Source organism: Arvicanthis niloticus, chromosome 5 (assembly GCF_011762505.2).
Source record: "Arvicanthis niloticus isolate mArvNil1 chromosome 5, mArvNil1.pat.X, whole genome shotgun sequence".
Taxonomy (NCBI): Eukaryota; Metazoa; Chordata; class Mammalia; order Rodentia; family Muridae; genus Arvicanthis; species Arvicanthis niloticus.
In genome coordinates, this window is record NC_047662.1 from 108,082,686 (window position 1) to 108,099,151 (window position 16,466).

At 43.2% G+C, this 16,466-nt stretch overlaps 1 protein-coding gene across 5 annotated transcripts in view; it reads left to right on the forward strand.

Annotated features, from left to right (window-relative positions):
- Positions 1-16,466, forward strand: part of Mob3b (MOB kinase activator 3B) — a 182,640-nt gene that overhangs the window by 143,769 nt on the left and 22,405 nt on the right. For all 5 annotated transcript variants that reach the window (XM_034501679.2, XM_076935180.1, XM_076935179.1 and 2 more), the window contains exon 3: positions 4,431-4,633. In XM_034501679.2, coding sequence (XP_034357570.1) covers positions 4,431-4,633 — 203 coding nt within the window. The remainder of the gene's footprint in view (positions 1-4,430; positions 4,634-16,466) is intronic.

Consider the following 16,466-nt stretch of genomic DNA (forward strand, 5'->3'; position numbering starts at 1 on the left):
CCAGAAACCACATGGTGGCTCACAGCCATCATTAATGGGATCTGATGCCCTCTTCTGGTGTGTCTGAAGACAGCGACAGTGTACTCATGAAAATCTGCAAGGTAGGCTTTGATGTTGTGCTTAGTTGAGAAGCTATCACTCTCAGTTCTTCCGGCTTCAGAATGGATATGTTGATTCCATGATGCTCTTCTTGAAAATAGACAGGCAAGAATCCAGTCTCAGGAACGTTACAAAGTACGAACAACTAGCTGGCTATACAGAATCAGTTCACAGACAGTCCTTACTGTCCAGAAAACAGTAGTGAAAATTTTCATATGCATATGTATCTAATCCCACCAACCATGTCTTAAACTGAAGATGGTATTAATATATCTTTGTGTTTCTAGATGAGGAGGGTGAACTTTAGAGCAGCTAGGCCGTTTGTATATGCTGACCTTATTATTAGGTGTTAATAGTAGAAATGACACTTGAAGGATCAGGTAACTGACTATAAGTAACACCAGTGGGTCCTATAGGGAAAGGGGAATTCAGAGCCTAGAAGACTTTTTGCCATGTATATGCTAAGATTTTCACTATGCTTCGACATATTGTAAGCCTATGAAGGTGGCTTTTAGCGAATAAAATTGACCCCACAACCTTCTCTTTTCAGCTAAGAATCTCCCAGGATAGGTGATTTTAAACTATATTTTAGGGAAAGCCTAAAATAGAGGGATTGTGTATCTTACATACACAAGAGAAGACACAAAAGGAGCCACTTGACTCTGGTCCCAATGGCAACAGTGATGCCCTGCAGACCACAAGGACTGTTCTCTGTCAGCCCCAGCCACTCTCTGTCGCCTTGTGTGGAGGCTGACATTGTTGCTGGGTGATAGCCAATTGATAATCTGGTAGCGTTCATTCTTCCTGTTGCTGGAATGAAAAAAATATGTGTTATTTACTTATATATACTTACACATATATTACATAAATATATGTAAATATATTTATGTTACATAATAAATACACATATATGTGAGATAGATATACACACACACACACTCTCAAGCAGACATTTTTCTAGGTCTTTCTGACTGAGAGTGACATAAGAGAAGTGAAGACTTTGTCTTAGTATCAATACCCAGTAACAGGAGGAGATTATAGGCTCTAGAACCAAATATCTATCTTTTGAGCTATGTGGCTTAGAGTAGATGCTTTGCTGAGCTAAGATCCTGATAAATGATTTTAAAAGCTAAAATGGCCGGGCAGTGGTGGTGCACGCCTTTAATCCTAGCACTTGGGAGGCAGAGGCAGGTGAATTTCTGAGTTCGAGGCCAGCCTGGTCTACAGAGTGAGTTCCAGGACAGCCAAGGCTATACAGAGAAACCCTGTCTTGAACCCCCCCCCCCCCAAAAAAAAAAACCTAAAATGATGGTGTGGTGGTGGTGGTGGTAGTGGTGATGATGATGATAAAGAAGAAGAAGGAAGAGGAGGAGGAAGAAGAAGAGGAAGAGAAGGAAGATAAATACCACTGCTCAGGTATCACTGGGATTAAATGGTATCACAGATGTACATATCAAGTCCCACTCAGACTTTCCTCCCCTTTGGCTGTCTAATGGAATAGAATACTAAAGGGATATAAGATGCAAACTTTCAGAATCTATCAATGGGATAGTCATATGAGCCCTTGGCAGCTTAGACCGTCTCTTCCTTTTCATTTCCACTGCTGAGGATATCTTATTTAAAACATATACACCAACCTGACCATGTTAAAGACAGAAAAAAAGAGCAATAGGCTAGCATAATGCCCAAGCTGCCTCATGGCTTTCCCAAATCTCTGACTTTCATATTCCCAGTCTCACACTGAGACAAGGTTACATCTTTAGCCCTGAGGACTCCTGAGAAGTCCTAGGGCTCCCAGCTTCTCCTTGGCTTGCAGGACTGGACTGAAAGTGCCCCAGTGTGGTACACACTGAGCTCAGCTTAGTTTGAACAATTTATCTCTTCTGCTTTTGAAGAATAAATTACATGAAAGAAAAGAAATGGTGGAAGTTTGGCCTGACATTGCAGCCAAAACCATCAGATTTTAAGACTGGGATCCTACCTGCCGGACTTAGATTAGAATCCTTGTGGATGGTTTAGGACCAGACTCTACTTCTTCTGAAGTTAGCATGTGAGGTGTGGGGACTGAGTTGTCACACAAGAAGAATGTCACATCCAGAATCTACCATATGCCCTGACAGCTGATGAGGAGCTTCCTCCAGACTAGATCCAGAGGAATGAAAGGATGGAGACACTGGAGAGTCTCCTCCTCAGAAAAGAGAGAACTTGTTGCTGGAGGGCTGCAGACTGCCTACCTCTGCATTGCAGGGCTTCAGCATCCTAGGTGCACCTAGCTTTAGAATCAGACTAGGGAGGTCCAGCTCCTTCTGTTTGTCTACTAGGTTATGTTGGGTAGCTATTTGTGTTTGTTTATTCATCTTTGAAATAAAATGATAATGTAAGGCCTATTCTACAGATTCAGTCTGTTAGTCCGCTTAAAAATGTGTGGCATTGGCTCTAAAACACAGTAAGGACTCTGTTCTTGATGCTTCATCTCAGGTCCACAGTCTTCAGGTCTGAGCAGGTTTTTTTGTTTTGTTTTGTTTTGTTTTTGTTGTTGTTGTTATTTTGTATTACTTTCCTGCCTTTCTCTCCATCACCCTTCATTTGCTTGTTCGTGTCCCTGTACTGTTAAAGAGTATCTTTCAAACACTTCACCATGCTGAGTAGTTGAGTGGTGTCTCTAACCCAGCCCCAAAGGCTAGTCAAACTGCAATGCTACCTGAACTTTAAATTTTAGATTTTTTGGCTGACTTACTTGAGATCCCAGCTCTACTGCTGTGTAAAACCATAGCCTTTGTATTATTCATCTGTGAAATGGGAATAATAAAACTACTTCCCAGCCAAGTGGTAAAGTTGGCCTGTTCAGCCTTCTGCAGCTCATCTCACTTGTCTTAGAGGGAGTCCAGTCACATATGTAGGACACTCAGGATTTCAGGAAGATTATGGATTCTCTTTCAACATTTATTGGTGGTTCAATGGCCCCTTTTCACCAGGAAAAGCCCAAAACCAAAGTGGCTGCCCCACCCTGTCTTTCTACTAGTTTACCTCCTCCTTGATCCCAGAGTCTGTTGCCCTATTGTTCAGCCACTATGCTGTGCCCACATTCTCCCTGGATCTGTTGAGTGTGTTGACTTTAACTTTTGAGAAAAGCTACTATCTATGCAGGAACCTGGAGAGCAAACCATCACAGCCAACTGTCAGACATAGCTCATCTCTTCTGTTCTGCCCGGGAGAGGAGAGGATACAGGAGATCCCCATACCAGAACAGCACACAGCAGATAACTTCCCTAGGTCCCTGAGGAGCTAAGAACAGCAAAACCCCAGGCTTCTGAGGACCTGGGGCATGCCCATGACACCACTCTACAGTGAGCTGGAAGCTGGTGGTAGTTATATGTCTTTTCTGGACAAGCAAATTTTCCTTTTAACAGTGCCTGGCTACTGATGACCTCACCATGCAGAGAGATAAGACCAACCCCATTTATGAGCTAACACTGTGTTCTAGACACTATGGGAAGATCTCAGATACCCTCCCCATCCTGCAAGGAAAGCCTACTGACCCCTACTTTACAGCTGAGAGACCAAAGGTTAAATAACTGGCCCTTGTCATACAGCAGGGGAAGGGGCAGAACAGGAATTCAAACAAAGTCTGTTTAACTTTGAAATCCATTGCAACTGACTCCCGATTAAAGGCCGGATAAATAGCAAGAGGTTTAAGTAGCTTTTCAGAGGGGGAGGGGAAGTGGACTTGCTGCTTCGAGCGGCCACCAGAGAGGAGATCTGGGTGACTCCAGCCACCCCCTTTCTCTGTCATGAAAACGTAGCCCCTCAACACCTACCTGCCTCAAAGGGATGGAACAACATCAGAGGTGCACGTGGAATCTGAGTTTGCCCACTGTAGAGACAGCACCCTGGGAAAGTTCACAATAACATTCACAAATGGGGAAGCATTGTGGATTGAGTCTAGTGTAGAGTCTAATATTTCATTTTAGCACCAGAAATTTTCCAAAACCTCAAATTAATTGTTAACTTTTTTTTTTTTAAAGATTTACACAAAACTCCAGATTTCTGAAATTACCTTGAGAAATCCTAATTTCTGATAACCCTGAGCCTCCATCCCCCTCTGACCCCTGCTGACTGGAATCTAGCAGTTGCCCATTTAGACCTAAAGTAGGACAGTGCTTTTAAATCTGCTACAGTCCTTTATCCCTTGGCTCCTGTGTGGTAAGGAGTCCCAGCCCCCGCCGCCCCCCCCCCCCCAGCATTCCCCTGCTACCATGTTTCTTATTTCAGAGCGAAGAGGGAAGGTTCCTTCTTAGTGGTTTCATGCCTTTTTGGTTTTGTTCCTCTAGGCGTTCCCTTCCCAAAGAACTTCCTCCAGATCTGCAAGAAGATCCTGTGCCGCCTTTTTCGGGTCTTCGTCCATGTCTACATTCATCACTTTGACCGCGTCATCGTGATGGGTGCAGAGGCTCACGTCAACACCTGCTACAAACACTTCTATTACTTCGTCACAGAGATGAACCTCATAGACCGCAAGGAGCTGGAGCCCTTGGTAAGGAACTCTGCTGTGTGTTGCCATGTGGTGAGAACTACAGCATGGTCCCCTCCAGCTGTTAGCTGGGGGTAGGAGGGAGCTGCAGACATGGACAGGGTTCAGCAGTCAGCGAAGGTCCAGACTATGTCAAAACATCCAGTGCAACCAGATAAGTGTCTTAAGGTGCTCTTCAGGAGGTGCCATAATAGGGTGACATTATTCCTTATAGAATGGTTTGGGCCAGAGAAGCCAGCTTTAATGCTGAACTCTGAAATCATTTTTAAACTTTTAGAAGCACTTCTTTAATCTATCACTATTAGTCGATGATGGTCAGAAACATTTCTTTCCTTAGTAAATGAACATTTAGCATCCACTGTCTGTCAGCTGCTAGGCACACAAAGCTAACTTAAATGTCTTATGACACAGAGGGAAGTAAGCCCTAAGGGAACGTTTCCATGTTGAGGGCACTTGGTTCTTTGCACTCCCTGGGGTGAAGCTGTCACGGGTAGATCAGAGTCCAGAATATTTGAGATTAAGCTCTAGCTTTATTAGGTAAGTGGGGTCTGCTTTTATTTTATTATTTTTAAAAGAGATTTATTTGTGTTTATTTTTATGAGTGTGTGTGCTTTGCCTGTGTGGATATTTGTCCACCATGTGCATACAGTGCCTGTTGAGACCAGAAGAAGGTCTCAAATGCCCTGGTACTGAAGTTGCAGATGCTTGTGAGTTGCTATGTTGGTGCTGGGAATGGAACCTGAGTCCTCTGGAAGAGTAATGGGTATTCTTAACCACTGTGCTACCCGTCCATCCCCTGCATTTATTTCCCTTATAAGTCTCTTTTTACTGTTGGCTTTAGTATGTTGTTGAGAAACCAAGGACCCTCTGAACCTTTATAACCAGTTCACTTAATGTGGATGCTTGCCTTGCAGCCAACCTCAGGGGCACTAATGAGTAACTTTTTACCCAGTACAATACACTGCTTTATATTGAAATCATGCTTTTTTTTTTCCCTTGGAAGAGTTAAAGTATAGTTTTGCTAAAGACAGTTGGCAAAGTAAGTTTTATCCAAGTCTTCTCAAATAGTGACCAAAATACAAAGCCAGGGTGTCTGCTCCGCTCTTTACCCTTCTTTCCTTGACTGTACATTTAAATTCGTGTTTTATCATTATTTGGGTACCTGACGTCAATAGCTCACTGAACTACCACTGAAAAGACACTGTTATCGGCACATATTCCACAACAAGAGCTAAGCCCAGCTACGTGGAGAAGCATCAGATCAGGAAGGAACTAGGAGCTGAGAAACAGGCACAGGGTAGACTCACTCACTTGAAGGGATTCAGCTGGCTTGAAGCACACAGGCTATTTTAGCTGTTACCTTGCCTTGTGGTCTTTGGTCTAATCGCCTAATGTGGGAGGTGGTTGGCTGAGGGCTCTCGATTGGCTGGGTCACATTGGCTGTGTGTGAACAACTCATAAGTAAACAGTTTGCCACCTTAGGTATCAATCAGCTGTTGGGAGGTGGTGGTGTGGGAGAGGTGGCATTTCCCTCCCAGGGTCAGCAAGTTCCCAGGTGTTAAAGAAACAAATATACATACATACATACATACATACATACCATACACACACACATACACACATACACACACACACACACACACATATATATATATATATATATATACATACATATATATGTATATACATATATATATATATATATATATACATACACACACATATATATATGACGTTAGTTATATACATGCTGTATCTATATCTATTAAAAAAAAATGTTGGTGAATCTGGTGTTAACCTTTAGGTTATGGTCTATAATCACACTGTGGAATACACACCAAACAGTTTACTTTGCATACAGTTGACATGTCTCTCACATCGCTGGTTAAAGAATAGGTTGTCTTCTTCATTTTCTTCCACACTGAGTTCCTAGAAAGCTTTCGGGGGGCTATCGCCAAGTTATCGCTGAGTCTCATCGTAGGACTCATATGGAAAGAAACTAAAAGGCGCCAATGGTGGGTTTGCTAGTTTTTGTTCTGTATAAAGACGGCGGAGTGTAAATAACCACCGCAAGTGTAAAAGGTTGTACAAACAACTCCAGAATGTTTAAATACTGGGAACAGTTGATAAAGCTAATCTCAGAAAATGTCAAGGACCCTGAAAGAGACGACAGGAAAGAAGTGTTGCTAAGCCATGGAGTTCAGCTCCCATCTGCAGCCATGCCCAGGTAGACAGGGCCACCAGAAGGATGAGCCCTGCCTGCCAATCACACTTGCGGTTTTGCTAAGTTAACACATAAGCAAGATAGACTGGGCTGAGTGTCAAGTTCTCCTTTATGCACAGAAGCATAAAGGCCATTGTGGGGTAAAGCTGGGGGTGAATCAGCAAGGAGAGAAAGCCTTTCTTTGCTATCAAAAAACTCTCAGTTGTCTTGATAGTGTGTTGAGGAAAGGCCCCAGGAGCTAGAGCACCTGGTAGTGCCAGGAGCTGCCTTGCAGTCCCAACCTCACAACCAAGCCCTGAACAAGCCAGTATTTATAATGAGTTTCCGTGGGGGGGTGGGAGAAAAACTGTGATTTTGTCCTAACTGGGAATTGCTAACTGTGGAAGTGCCCAGAGAAGTATTGGGTTTTCCCCTCAAAGTTTGTATTTCTTCAATTCATACTTATTTTTCTTCCCACATTTACATTTTGTTAATTTTAGTGGCAGGAAAATTAATTGTAATAAGTGGTAGTAGTGAGTATGAAATTATGCATTTGCTTGGTTACACAAACTCAAGCATGTAAATCACAGGATTAGATGCAGTGGGTGTTTCTGGGTTTAACGATTGTATGATGACCAAGCATGGTGATACATGACTGTAACTGCAATACTCTGGGAGCATGCTCAGAAGAATTGCTGCAATTCTGAGTCTAACTTATCTACACAGACAGTTCCAGGCCAGTCAGGGCTCCATAGAGAGAACCTGTCTCAAAAACAGCAACAGCAGGGACTGGAGAGATGGCTCGGAGGTTCAGAGCCCTGACTGCTCTTCCAGAGGACCACACTTTGGTTCTCAGCACCTTCGTGTCAGCTCACAGCTGTCTGTAACTCCAGTTCCAGGAAATTCAGCAAGCCCTTCTGGCATTTGAGGGCACTGGGCATGCACATGGCGCTCAGATTCATATGCAAGGAAAAACACATAGAATAAAATAAATTTTAAAACCCACACCAATCATATGGAGCCAGGCTCAAATGCTTAGCAGGTCCAGGAGTGCTGAGAGTGTTGCACTTGTGAATTGTCACTGATGACACTGTGTTTATTGACATTTCTAGAATACTTGATTCTACGTCTAAGAAACAAGGTCTGCGGGGACTTTAAATCGCAAAATCCATATTGTAACCAGAGCTAGTATATCAAATCAATACATTTAAATTTGTCAAGTATTTTCTTACGTTTATTTGTTGTTTGGGGCGAGGCGTGTTTGTTTAGGTGTGCATCTGTTCATGCATGTGCAGCTGCACACATGTGCATGTTTATGAGGAGAGCAGAGAACACCTGTGGGAGTGGGTTCTCTCATTTCACCTCAGGGTCCCAGGATTGGGATATCCAGCTTGGTTGGCAGAGACCTTTACCCACTGAGCCGTCTCATTGATCCAAAATAAGTGTATTTTTATTTTAGATAGTCCGACTGCTTTATATGTTCAAAGAAAATTGTTCAGATGCTATGTTTTGTATAAGGGAGATAAGTTCGGTGGAAACTTACAGTCTGGAAAATATGCAGTAATGAGTAGTTCATTCCTAGAGGATGAACTTGCCTTCAAATTCTGGTCATGCATTCTTCATACTGTAATGCAGGTAGAGGTCAAAGGGCAACATTTGTTCATCAGTTTCCCTCAGAAAAGCAGCATTCCCAGAAGTCCCTCACCAGCAGTGGGGCAGTACTGGAGTCGTGCTTGGAATCCCACAGTGTGGAACTTGGAGCCTCACCTGGTCTCCGTCCATGCATTTTCCGTAGACAGCCACAGTCTTCTGTGTGAGGGCTCACCTGGTTGCACTGAAGTCGTGCCGATAGAGCATCAGGTACATGGATTATCTGGAGGATCCAGGACCTCACAAGGGTAGGAGACTCAGTATCACTCACAGGGAACATAAGACTCATCCCCAGGGCTCAAACCCCAAACCTACATTTACAACCTTGAACAAGACAGTTCTCCAAGCCATTGGCTTCCTTACTCAGAGTAAATGTAATGGAACTGTAAAGATTAAATAGATTAGGCACACATTGAGTACTTAAGAAATGTTAGCTATTAAGTCAGAAAATTAATTTACAGTAGTTAGCACTCAGTAAACGACCCTACTTTTCCCTCCCCTGGCCCTTGGGGCCTTTCATGCATCCTAGTGATTTCTTAGGTCACCTCAGAGCAAACATAGTTAATTGTATTTATATCTATCTATCCATCCCTTGGTGTTGTCAGTTCTGTGAGGGCACATAGTAAATAAGATATATGTCTGAATTGTCCTGTGCTGGGTACATGATAAACACTTGAATTTTTTTTTTAATTTTGGAAGAATAGTTTAAGTATGATATACCTCTGTTCCAAAGGACTCCATGTGGCCGTTCCTCCTTGGTACCACCCTTATTTCAGAACTGTCATCTTAGCCACTCATACATTAGGACTAAGACTTCATTCTGATTGATTTATAATAGAGATTAAGGTGCAGAGCAGTGAAGAGATGTGTTTAAACTGTAGACCCAACAGCTTAAGATGGGGCCACAACACCTAATCATTCTCTGCCCCAGATTACAAATTGATTTAGCAAAGAAATGTTGAATGTTGTCATACTGCCTTGGTGTCCTAGTGCAGCAGACACCGTAGCACCTGTGTTCTAGAAGTCATCCATCCTGTCAGGCTTCGCCATTCAAACACTGACTGGGAAGAAGTCACCTTGGCCAGCCCAGTGAAGGCCAGCAGGACTGTCCATCTCTAGAACTTGCCTCAGAGCCCTGAGTGAGATCTGCCACTCAGTATCTATAGCCCAGCCAGCAGCCTGGGAACCCCAGAGAAACATGTCATTCTGCTCACTCTCCGGCAGGGAGAGGGAAGCTGTCAGGATGACAGGATAATCCATGTTTCATGCAAGCACAACTGCTGAAGACGACCAAATTCAAGCAAGTTCACAGTTGGAGGGAAGGAAGCCCAAATGATTGCTGGTAATTGGAAAATGGACCAGGCCCTGATTGAATAAGGAGATTGCTGTCTGCCCTGGCTGCCTGGGAGTCAGCTGACAGAACAGATCTAATCAGAATTATCATTAGCAAGCACAAACAGCAAGTGCTGTGTTTTGATAGCCTTTCACTAAAAACAAAAGCAAACGCAGAGAGGGCTGCTGTGCTCTACGAAATTGCGAGTGAAGAGCTGATGGGGCTTTTGTAAGAGACTGGTGAAGGACTGGAGAGAACTAGTCCATCCTCCTCTGCCTGCTGACCCCTGAATGACCTGGCCCAAGGCCTTCCTAGTCTCTCACCAGGACTCATTTCCTATCTATAACTGTAAAGATCATCCTGGGGGCACAGGCTCTAAAAGCAGAGGTTACCTCAGGTGCTGGGGTCAGAAGATCTTCAGTTAAGACAGGAGGGTTGTCCACATACCACCTGCATCATAGTCTCCTGGGGGTGGTATTTTGAAACGCCCATATATGAGCCTGATCCTGGCACATGAGTTACAGTTGTTGAAATTAGAACTTAATTCCAATCTGTCTCTATCTCCGACTCCATTGTGTAGAAGATTCAGCTGAAGAGTCTTGCTAAAGCACAAATTCTGATTCTGTGGGTCCTGACAGGATGGGACAGGAGAATCCCCACATGGAGTTTGTGGGACAGCTTGATACAAGCTGGTTTTCTCATTCTACCATCTGAGGTCCTGAAAGCAAACTCAGGATGTCAGCTTTGTGGCAGGCACCATTACTTGCCGAGCCATCTCACTGGCCCGGCTACCAAGCTCTTCACCATCTCTCGTTAGTACCTCATTCTTATACATAAGGTAGATGCCAGCTACCCAACAACTGTTCACAGTTTTCAGCACTGAAACGACTACATTGATGTCGGAGCTTGGAAAGTCTGTGTGAGGACCAAGGTTGTAGAATGCCTAACCATAAGTCATCTGGGCCCAAGCATGGACTGACCTTGTATTCCCCTAGGAGGGGGCCAGCCCAGGCCTGCCCTTCCCTTGGAAAAGCCTTGGTGAGTCCAGTAGGCAAGGCTGGCCTGCAATACAAGAGCAGGTCAGCCTTGTGAAAAGAAGCAGAGCTTTTGGCATGAGCCAAGCTACTCCCTGAATAGCTGGCAATGAAGAGCCATTGTGTGGTTTTTGAAAGGATCGTTTCTTTCTGAGCATCATCTGGATGGAAGCCTCCAGACGCCGCTTGTCAGGCGGGTTCCATGACTCTCAGCCAAGTGGCTCAGCCTTGAACACAGCCACTGGAGAAGAAAGAGCTACAGCCTGCAATCTGGCCTATGTAGTGACATTTCTACTCTCATGTTAACACATTACTTATCTGACCCTGCATGAGGCTTGTAATGCCTTTGGGTCTCAGTTTCCCTATATTCAAAGGATATCAACTCTACAGTGGACCAGGCTTGATGGACTGAGATTCTGATCTTTGGCACTGTAAATCACCAGGCTTGTCATCTTTTGTCTAAGATGACCTCCCTTCTTTGTTTAGAGAGGTCTTCCTGCCCAGAGAGGCTCGCCATAGCAGCAGAGAGATGTACTTGACTCAGAGAAAAGCTGAGTCTGCATTCATGAGACTTACTTTGCTAATTCAGATGTTACTTGTAAGTATGTGTACGTGAGTTCATATGATAGAGAGAGAGAGAAAGAGAGAGAGAGAGAGAGAGAGAGAGAGAAGGGTGGCATCAGCTAGTGTCTATTCATAGCTACCAAAATGCCGAGAGGTGAGCCAAAACACCTGCCAGAGAACATTTGAAGACCTTTGGCAGACTTATTCAAGTGTGTTTTTGAAAAATAGCAAAGAATTATTGTCAACTAATTGCATTGTGCAGAGTCAGCCACACATCTTTGCTGGACCTATTTACTCTTCCCTATTAAGAAGGCCAGAGAATGCCGGGCAGTGGTGGTGCACACCTTTAATCCCAGCACTTGGGAGGCAGAGGCAGGCAGATTTCTGAGTTCGAGGCCAGCCTGGTCTACAGAGTGAGTTCCAGAACAGTCAGGGCTACACAGAGAAATCCTGTCTCGAAAAAACAAAAACAAAAACAAAATGATGCAAACTGATATGATATTCAGTAATAATAACAAGATTCAAAGCTGCACTACAGAATCACTAATATTTTCATAAAGGGAAGATGAAATACAACAAAAAGTGTCAATGGTGATTCTCTCAATGTTATTTGTTTTGAAAGACTTGGGCTGGGTTTTGAGGGAGATTTTTGTTTTTGTTTTTGAGACAGACTTGCTGTGTAACCTAGGCTAGCCTTAAACTAGGGTCTTCCTGCCTCATCCTGTCATGTACTTAAACTATCTGTGTAGGCCAACAACTCAACAATGGTGATTTCATAATGGAATGACAGAAAATGCTGGTGGATAGATAGATAGATGATAGATAGATAGATAGATAGATAGATAGATAGAAAGAAAGAAAGAAAACTCCTTGAGTTTTTCAGGCTTTCTATCACAAACATGAATCATTTATGTAATCAGGAAAAAAAATCAAGCCTTATGCCATAGAAGACCTTACCACCAAAGACTGAAGCTTCACACAGCCTCTCTGCCAGGACCAAGAACAGACTTGGCCTCTCTCCTGGCTGGCCACTGACATTAATTAAAATTAAATGAAAATAAAAGGTTCAGATTCCTCCACTTGCTCTGAAAAGACCTCTGTTGTTGTTTTCCAACTTCAAGTTTTAGAGAGAACAAAAGGGATTTGTTGAAAACAATTCGTCCAAATCATGGAATTCGTCAGATATAAGCCTAAGTGTGTACACAATAACTACAAAAAAGCTTTGCTGAAATTATTATTTGTTGCTGTTCATTTTTAATGCCTCTTTCCTAAGGTATTAACAAAACAAAAATCAGAAGTGACTCAGGATGCCATCTCTACCCTGGTGTCAGTCAGATCCACGTTTTTACCATTTTCCTATCCTTCTGCAGGGGCCACGCCCAGCCTGATTATGGTATGATATCCATCCTTTGTATGGATTGATGAGATTCTAATCACAGCAAATTCTCAGTATTTAACCCATCAGCTTAAAGGATACAAGTCTTTATATATATATATATATATATATATATATATATATATATATATTAATACAGTTCTGTAACTATTTTAGTTTTAATGTGTGGTTTCATCTGCTTCTCAACTGCCAATGGTCTTCCAATTCTATAGGTCTACCCTGTCCATGACAGCAGCCTGTGGGTGTCTGGAGTCCCATGCCCTACAACCAGTGTTCTCTGGATGGCAATGGTTTATCAACTACTTCTGGTTGGAGCTAAGAAAGAGTACCTTCTACGCCATCCAGTAAACATTTATCAGCTAATATCTATTGAAAACCAAGGGTTCCTATCGTCTAAGGAAGTACCAAAGTTCCAGTTGGACTCTCTCCTAGGCTACTCATGTTAAAGAGAAAATGAAGGGTTCCTCTCGTTTCTATTGTGATTATAATGTCTCTCTAAGTATATTTCCCAGAAGCTGCTAGATCTGTGGGATGCCAAATGTTTTTATGCAAAAAGGCGGTTCGTAATGAGCTGTAGGAAACTGTTTACAGAGCTGGGAAGCTTCCCTTACTGCACTAGCATGCTCAGCGCAGAGCAATTTGTGGCTCTAAGGCTCCTTAGACACCCTTTGGGGAATACTAACTCCACTGTCTTATGTGATCTAACAGCTACTGCATGTCGGTTAGTAAGTTTTTTAAGCAGGCGAACAGCTGCATGTCAGATGCCAAGCCCTGCACAGAATAATAATCAGACAAGATATATTTTCATTCTTTAAGAAAAGCACAAGAGTTGGCCTGCTAGCCTCTTGATGTTTTTTAGTTAGAGTCTTGCTTTGTAGGTCAGGCTGTCCTGGAACTCATGGTCCTTCTGCCTCTGTCTTTTGAGTACTAGGATTATGCATCCAGTTTGCTCTGGTGGCCTTTGTGTTTCTGTGATAATAACACTCTGGCCCAAAGGGGAAGAAAGAGTTTATTGGCATTTATACTTCCTAATAACCATCTATCATTGAGGGATGCCGGGATGCCGTGGCAAGAACTCAAAGCAGGAACCCGGAAGGAAGAACTAAAGTAGAGACCATGCAGGATGAAACTAGCAACTTACATGCAATGCAACTTACTTGTTCACTCCCCTCACTCAAATTTAGCTAGCTTTGTGATATAGCCCTGGCCCACCTGCCTGGGGGTGGGGGGTAGGGGTACTGCTCACAGTGTGCTACACCCTCCTATATATTAACTACTAATCAAGGTAATTCTTTACAAACATAAGCAACAGGCCAGTCTGATCTGAGCAATGTCTCACTTGAGACTCTCTCTTCCCAGGTCATTGTTATTGTGTCAAGTTGACAAATCAAACTAACCAGGACATGCTAGAAGCTCATGGTTTTAAAGAGCAATGTTCTTTAATCTGTGGCTTTAGATGCTGTCTTAGTTAGGGTTTCCATTGCTGTGAACAAACATCATGGCCAAGGCAACTCTTACAGGGAACAATATTTACTAGGGGTTGGCTTACAGATTCTGAGGTTCACTCCATTATCATCATGGCAGGAAGCATGCCGTTGTCCAGGCAGGCATTACACTGGAGAAGCTGAGAGTTCTACGTCTTGTTCCCAAGGCAAACAGGAGAAAACTGGCTCCCATGTAGCTATGAGGAGGGTCTCAAAGCCCACCCACAGAGTAACACACTTCCTCCGACAAGGCCACACCTCCTAATAGTGCCAATTCCCTGGGCTAAACATATTCAAACAACCACAGATGCCATCAAGAACATAGCAGTCACCAGCCATTGGAGACTTTAGCTAGAATTAAAGGAAAAGATAAAAATAGACTCTTAATTGAAACACCTACATTTATGTCAAGGGCTCAGAGGTCACATGTGTCTAGCGGCTCTTGCCATGAATGTCACAGCAATGAAACAGTCCGTCAGGCATCACTGACTCCATGCTCCTATCCTCAAGACTAACCTCTCCCTATCCAATGGCTTTCAGATGTGCCACAAACGGTCCCTATGCTGCCTCACTGAGCCGTTTCCACTTAGTTCCTTAAGCTTCAGATACAGTCTATTTGTTTTTGCTAAGCCACTTTTCTCTGAGTTTGTAGATAAAACTCAAAACCATGTGCTCAGCATTTCTCTCTGGGTTTTCCATCAGATCTTCCATGTCAGGGAAGTGCTCAAAATATTAGGAGCGCTGTTGGTTTCTGGGATATCAAATAGTTATTGCTTTTTTTTTTTTTATTTATTTTTACTGTGGTCTTCGGTGTTGGAAATTACCGCAGACGTCAGTCACGGCAGGGATTAACTCATCATCTTCAACATTTATATGAAGATGGAACAGGCAGTGTGGCTTCATGCCCATATGCAAGTCTGCCAAGTGCTGGCTGCTCCGTGTGATCTGGACTAGTTCAAATTTCCCAGCCAGATAAGACTAGATTCTTTGGCTCAAAAAGTGTCAAGTGAATATTAGCTTGGGACTTGAATGAAGAAAGGTTTTACTTATAGAAATAAAACTCTGGATCTTCACCTGTCACTCATCTGCCCAAGGTAATAAACCACAAAGATAAGTCTACCGATCTTCTCTAGCTTAGGGACTACCATGGGTCCACTTATGTGATCTGAAGACCTCTTCCCATGGAGTAATATTGTACATAAAAGTCAAATAGACAGTTAACCATTGCACACGACTAGAACAGGGTACTTAACAATCCTAGCCTGCCACGCTAGTATGAATAGATTCCTATTACACTATGACTGAGTGTTAACTGGAAAAATAAACAAAAAATAAATGCATGGAGTTGTATTTGGATGAAGGAAGAGATGTGTAATTACTCCAAAAGGGATTTCTGAGTCTTTTGTAGAAGTTAGATCTGGTGCTTCCTTCTAGCCCCATGCTTCCAGAAAAAAAAAAAAAAAAAAAAAAAAAAAAAAGACTCAAAATGTTTTAATAAATACCTTGGCCGTATAGCTAGGCTCTTCTCTGACTAGATAAAATATTTAACCTGCATTCTACCACATGACTGGTTACCTGGGCTCAGGTACCATGTATCCGCTTGTCACACCTTCCCTGGGGGGTAGGGGGGAAGGGTCTTCCCATGCATGGCTCTATCCCAGAATTCTTTCTGCCTCCCAGATGTCCTACCTCTTATTTCATGCCTAAGCCATAGGCCATCAGATTTATCATTGACACATCCACACAGACATAAGATAGCCTCTCTACAGTCCTTTGAATGAACCACATGCCTTCACCTGTGGGTGGTTATACATGCAAGTCTCTCATCATCCATGTCCTGCCAGGTCCTAGTCATTCTGCCGGTCTTGGTTTAACTGTCACCTCCCTGGGGATAACTGTTCTTCCCTTTATGGAGCAACCAAGACAAAAGCCACCATGAGTTAGTGTCGGACCTCTGCACCCTTTGCCAGTCGTCAGCAGTGTGTTATTAAATCTGGCTCACACTTACGCTCTATCACTTAAAGGGAGGACTATGGGGTTATATTTGTAAACTGTCACAGATATTAAAATTCGTAAGCCAGGCATGTGTGCCTTTGAGCCCTACATTTCATTTCTGCCCCCATTGAGCATAGTGCTTAAGAAATGCTTTGGCTCCGTGAGAACTCCCATTAT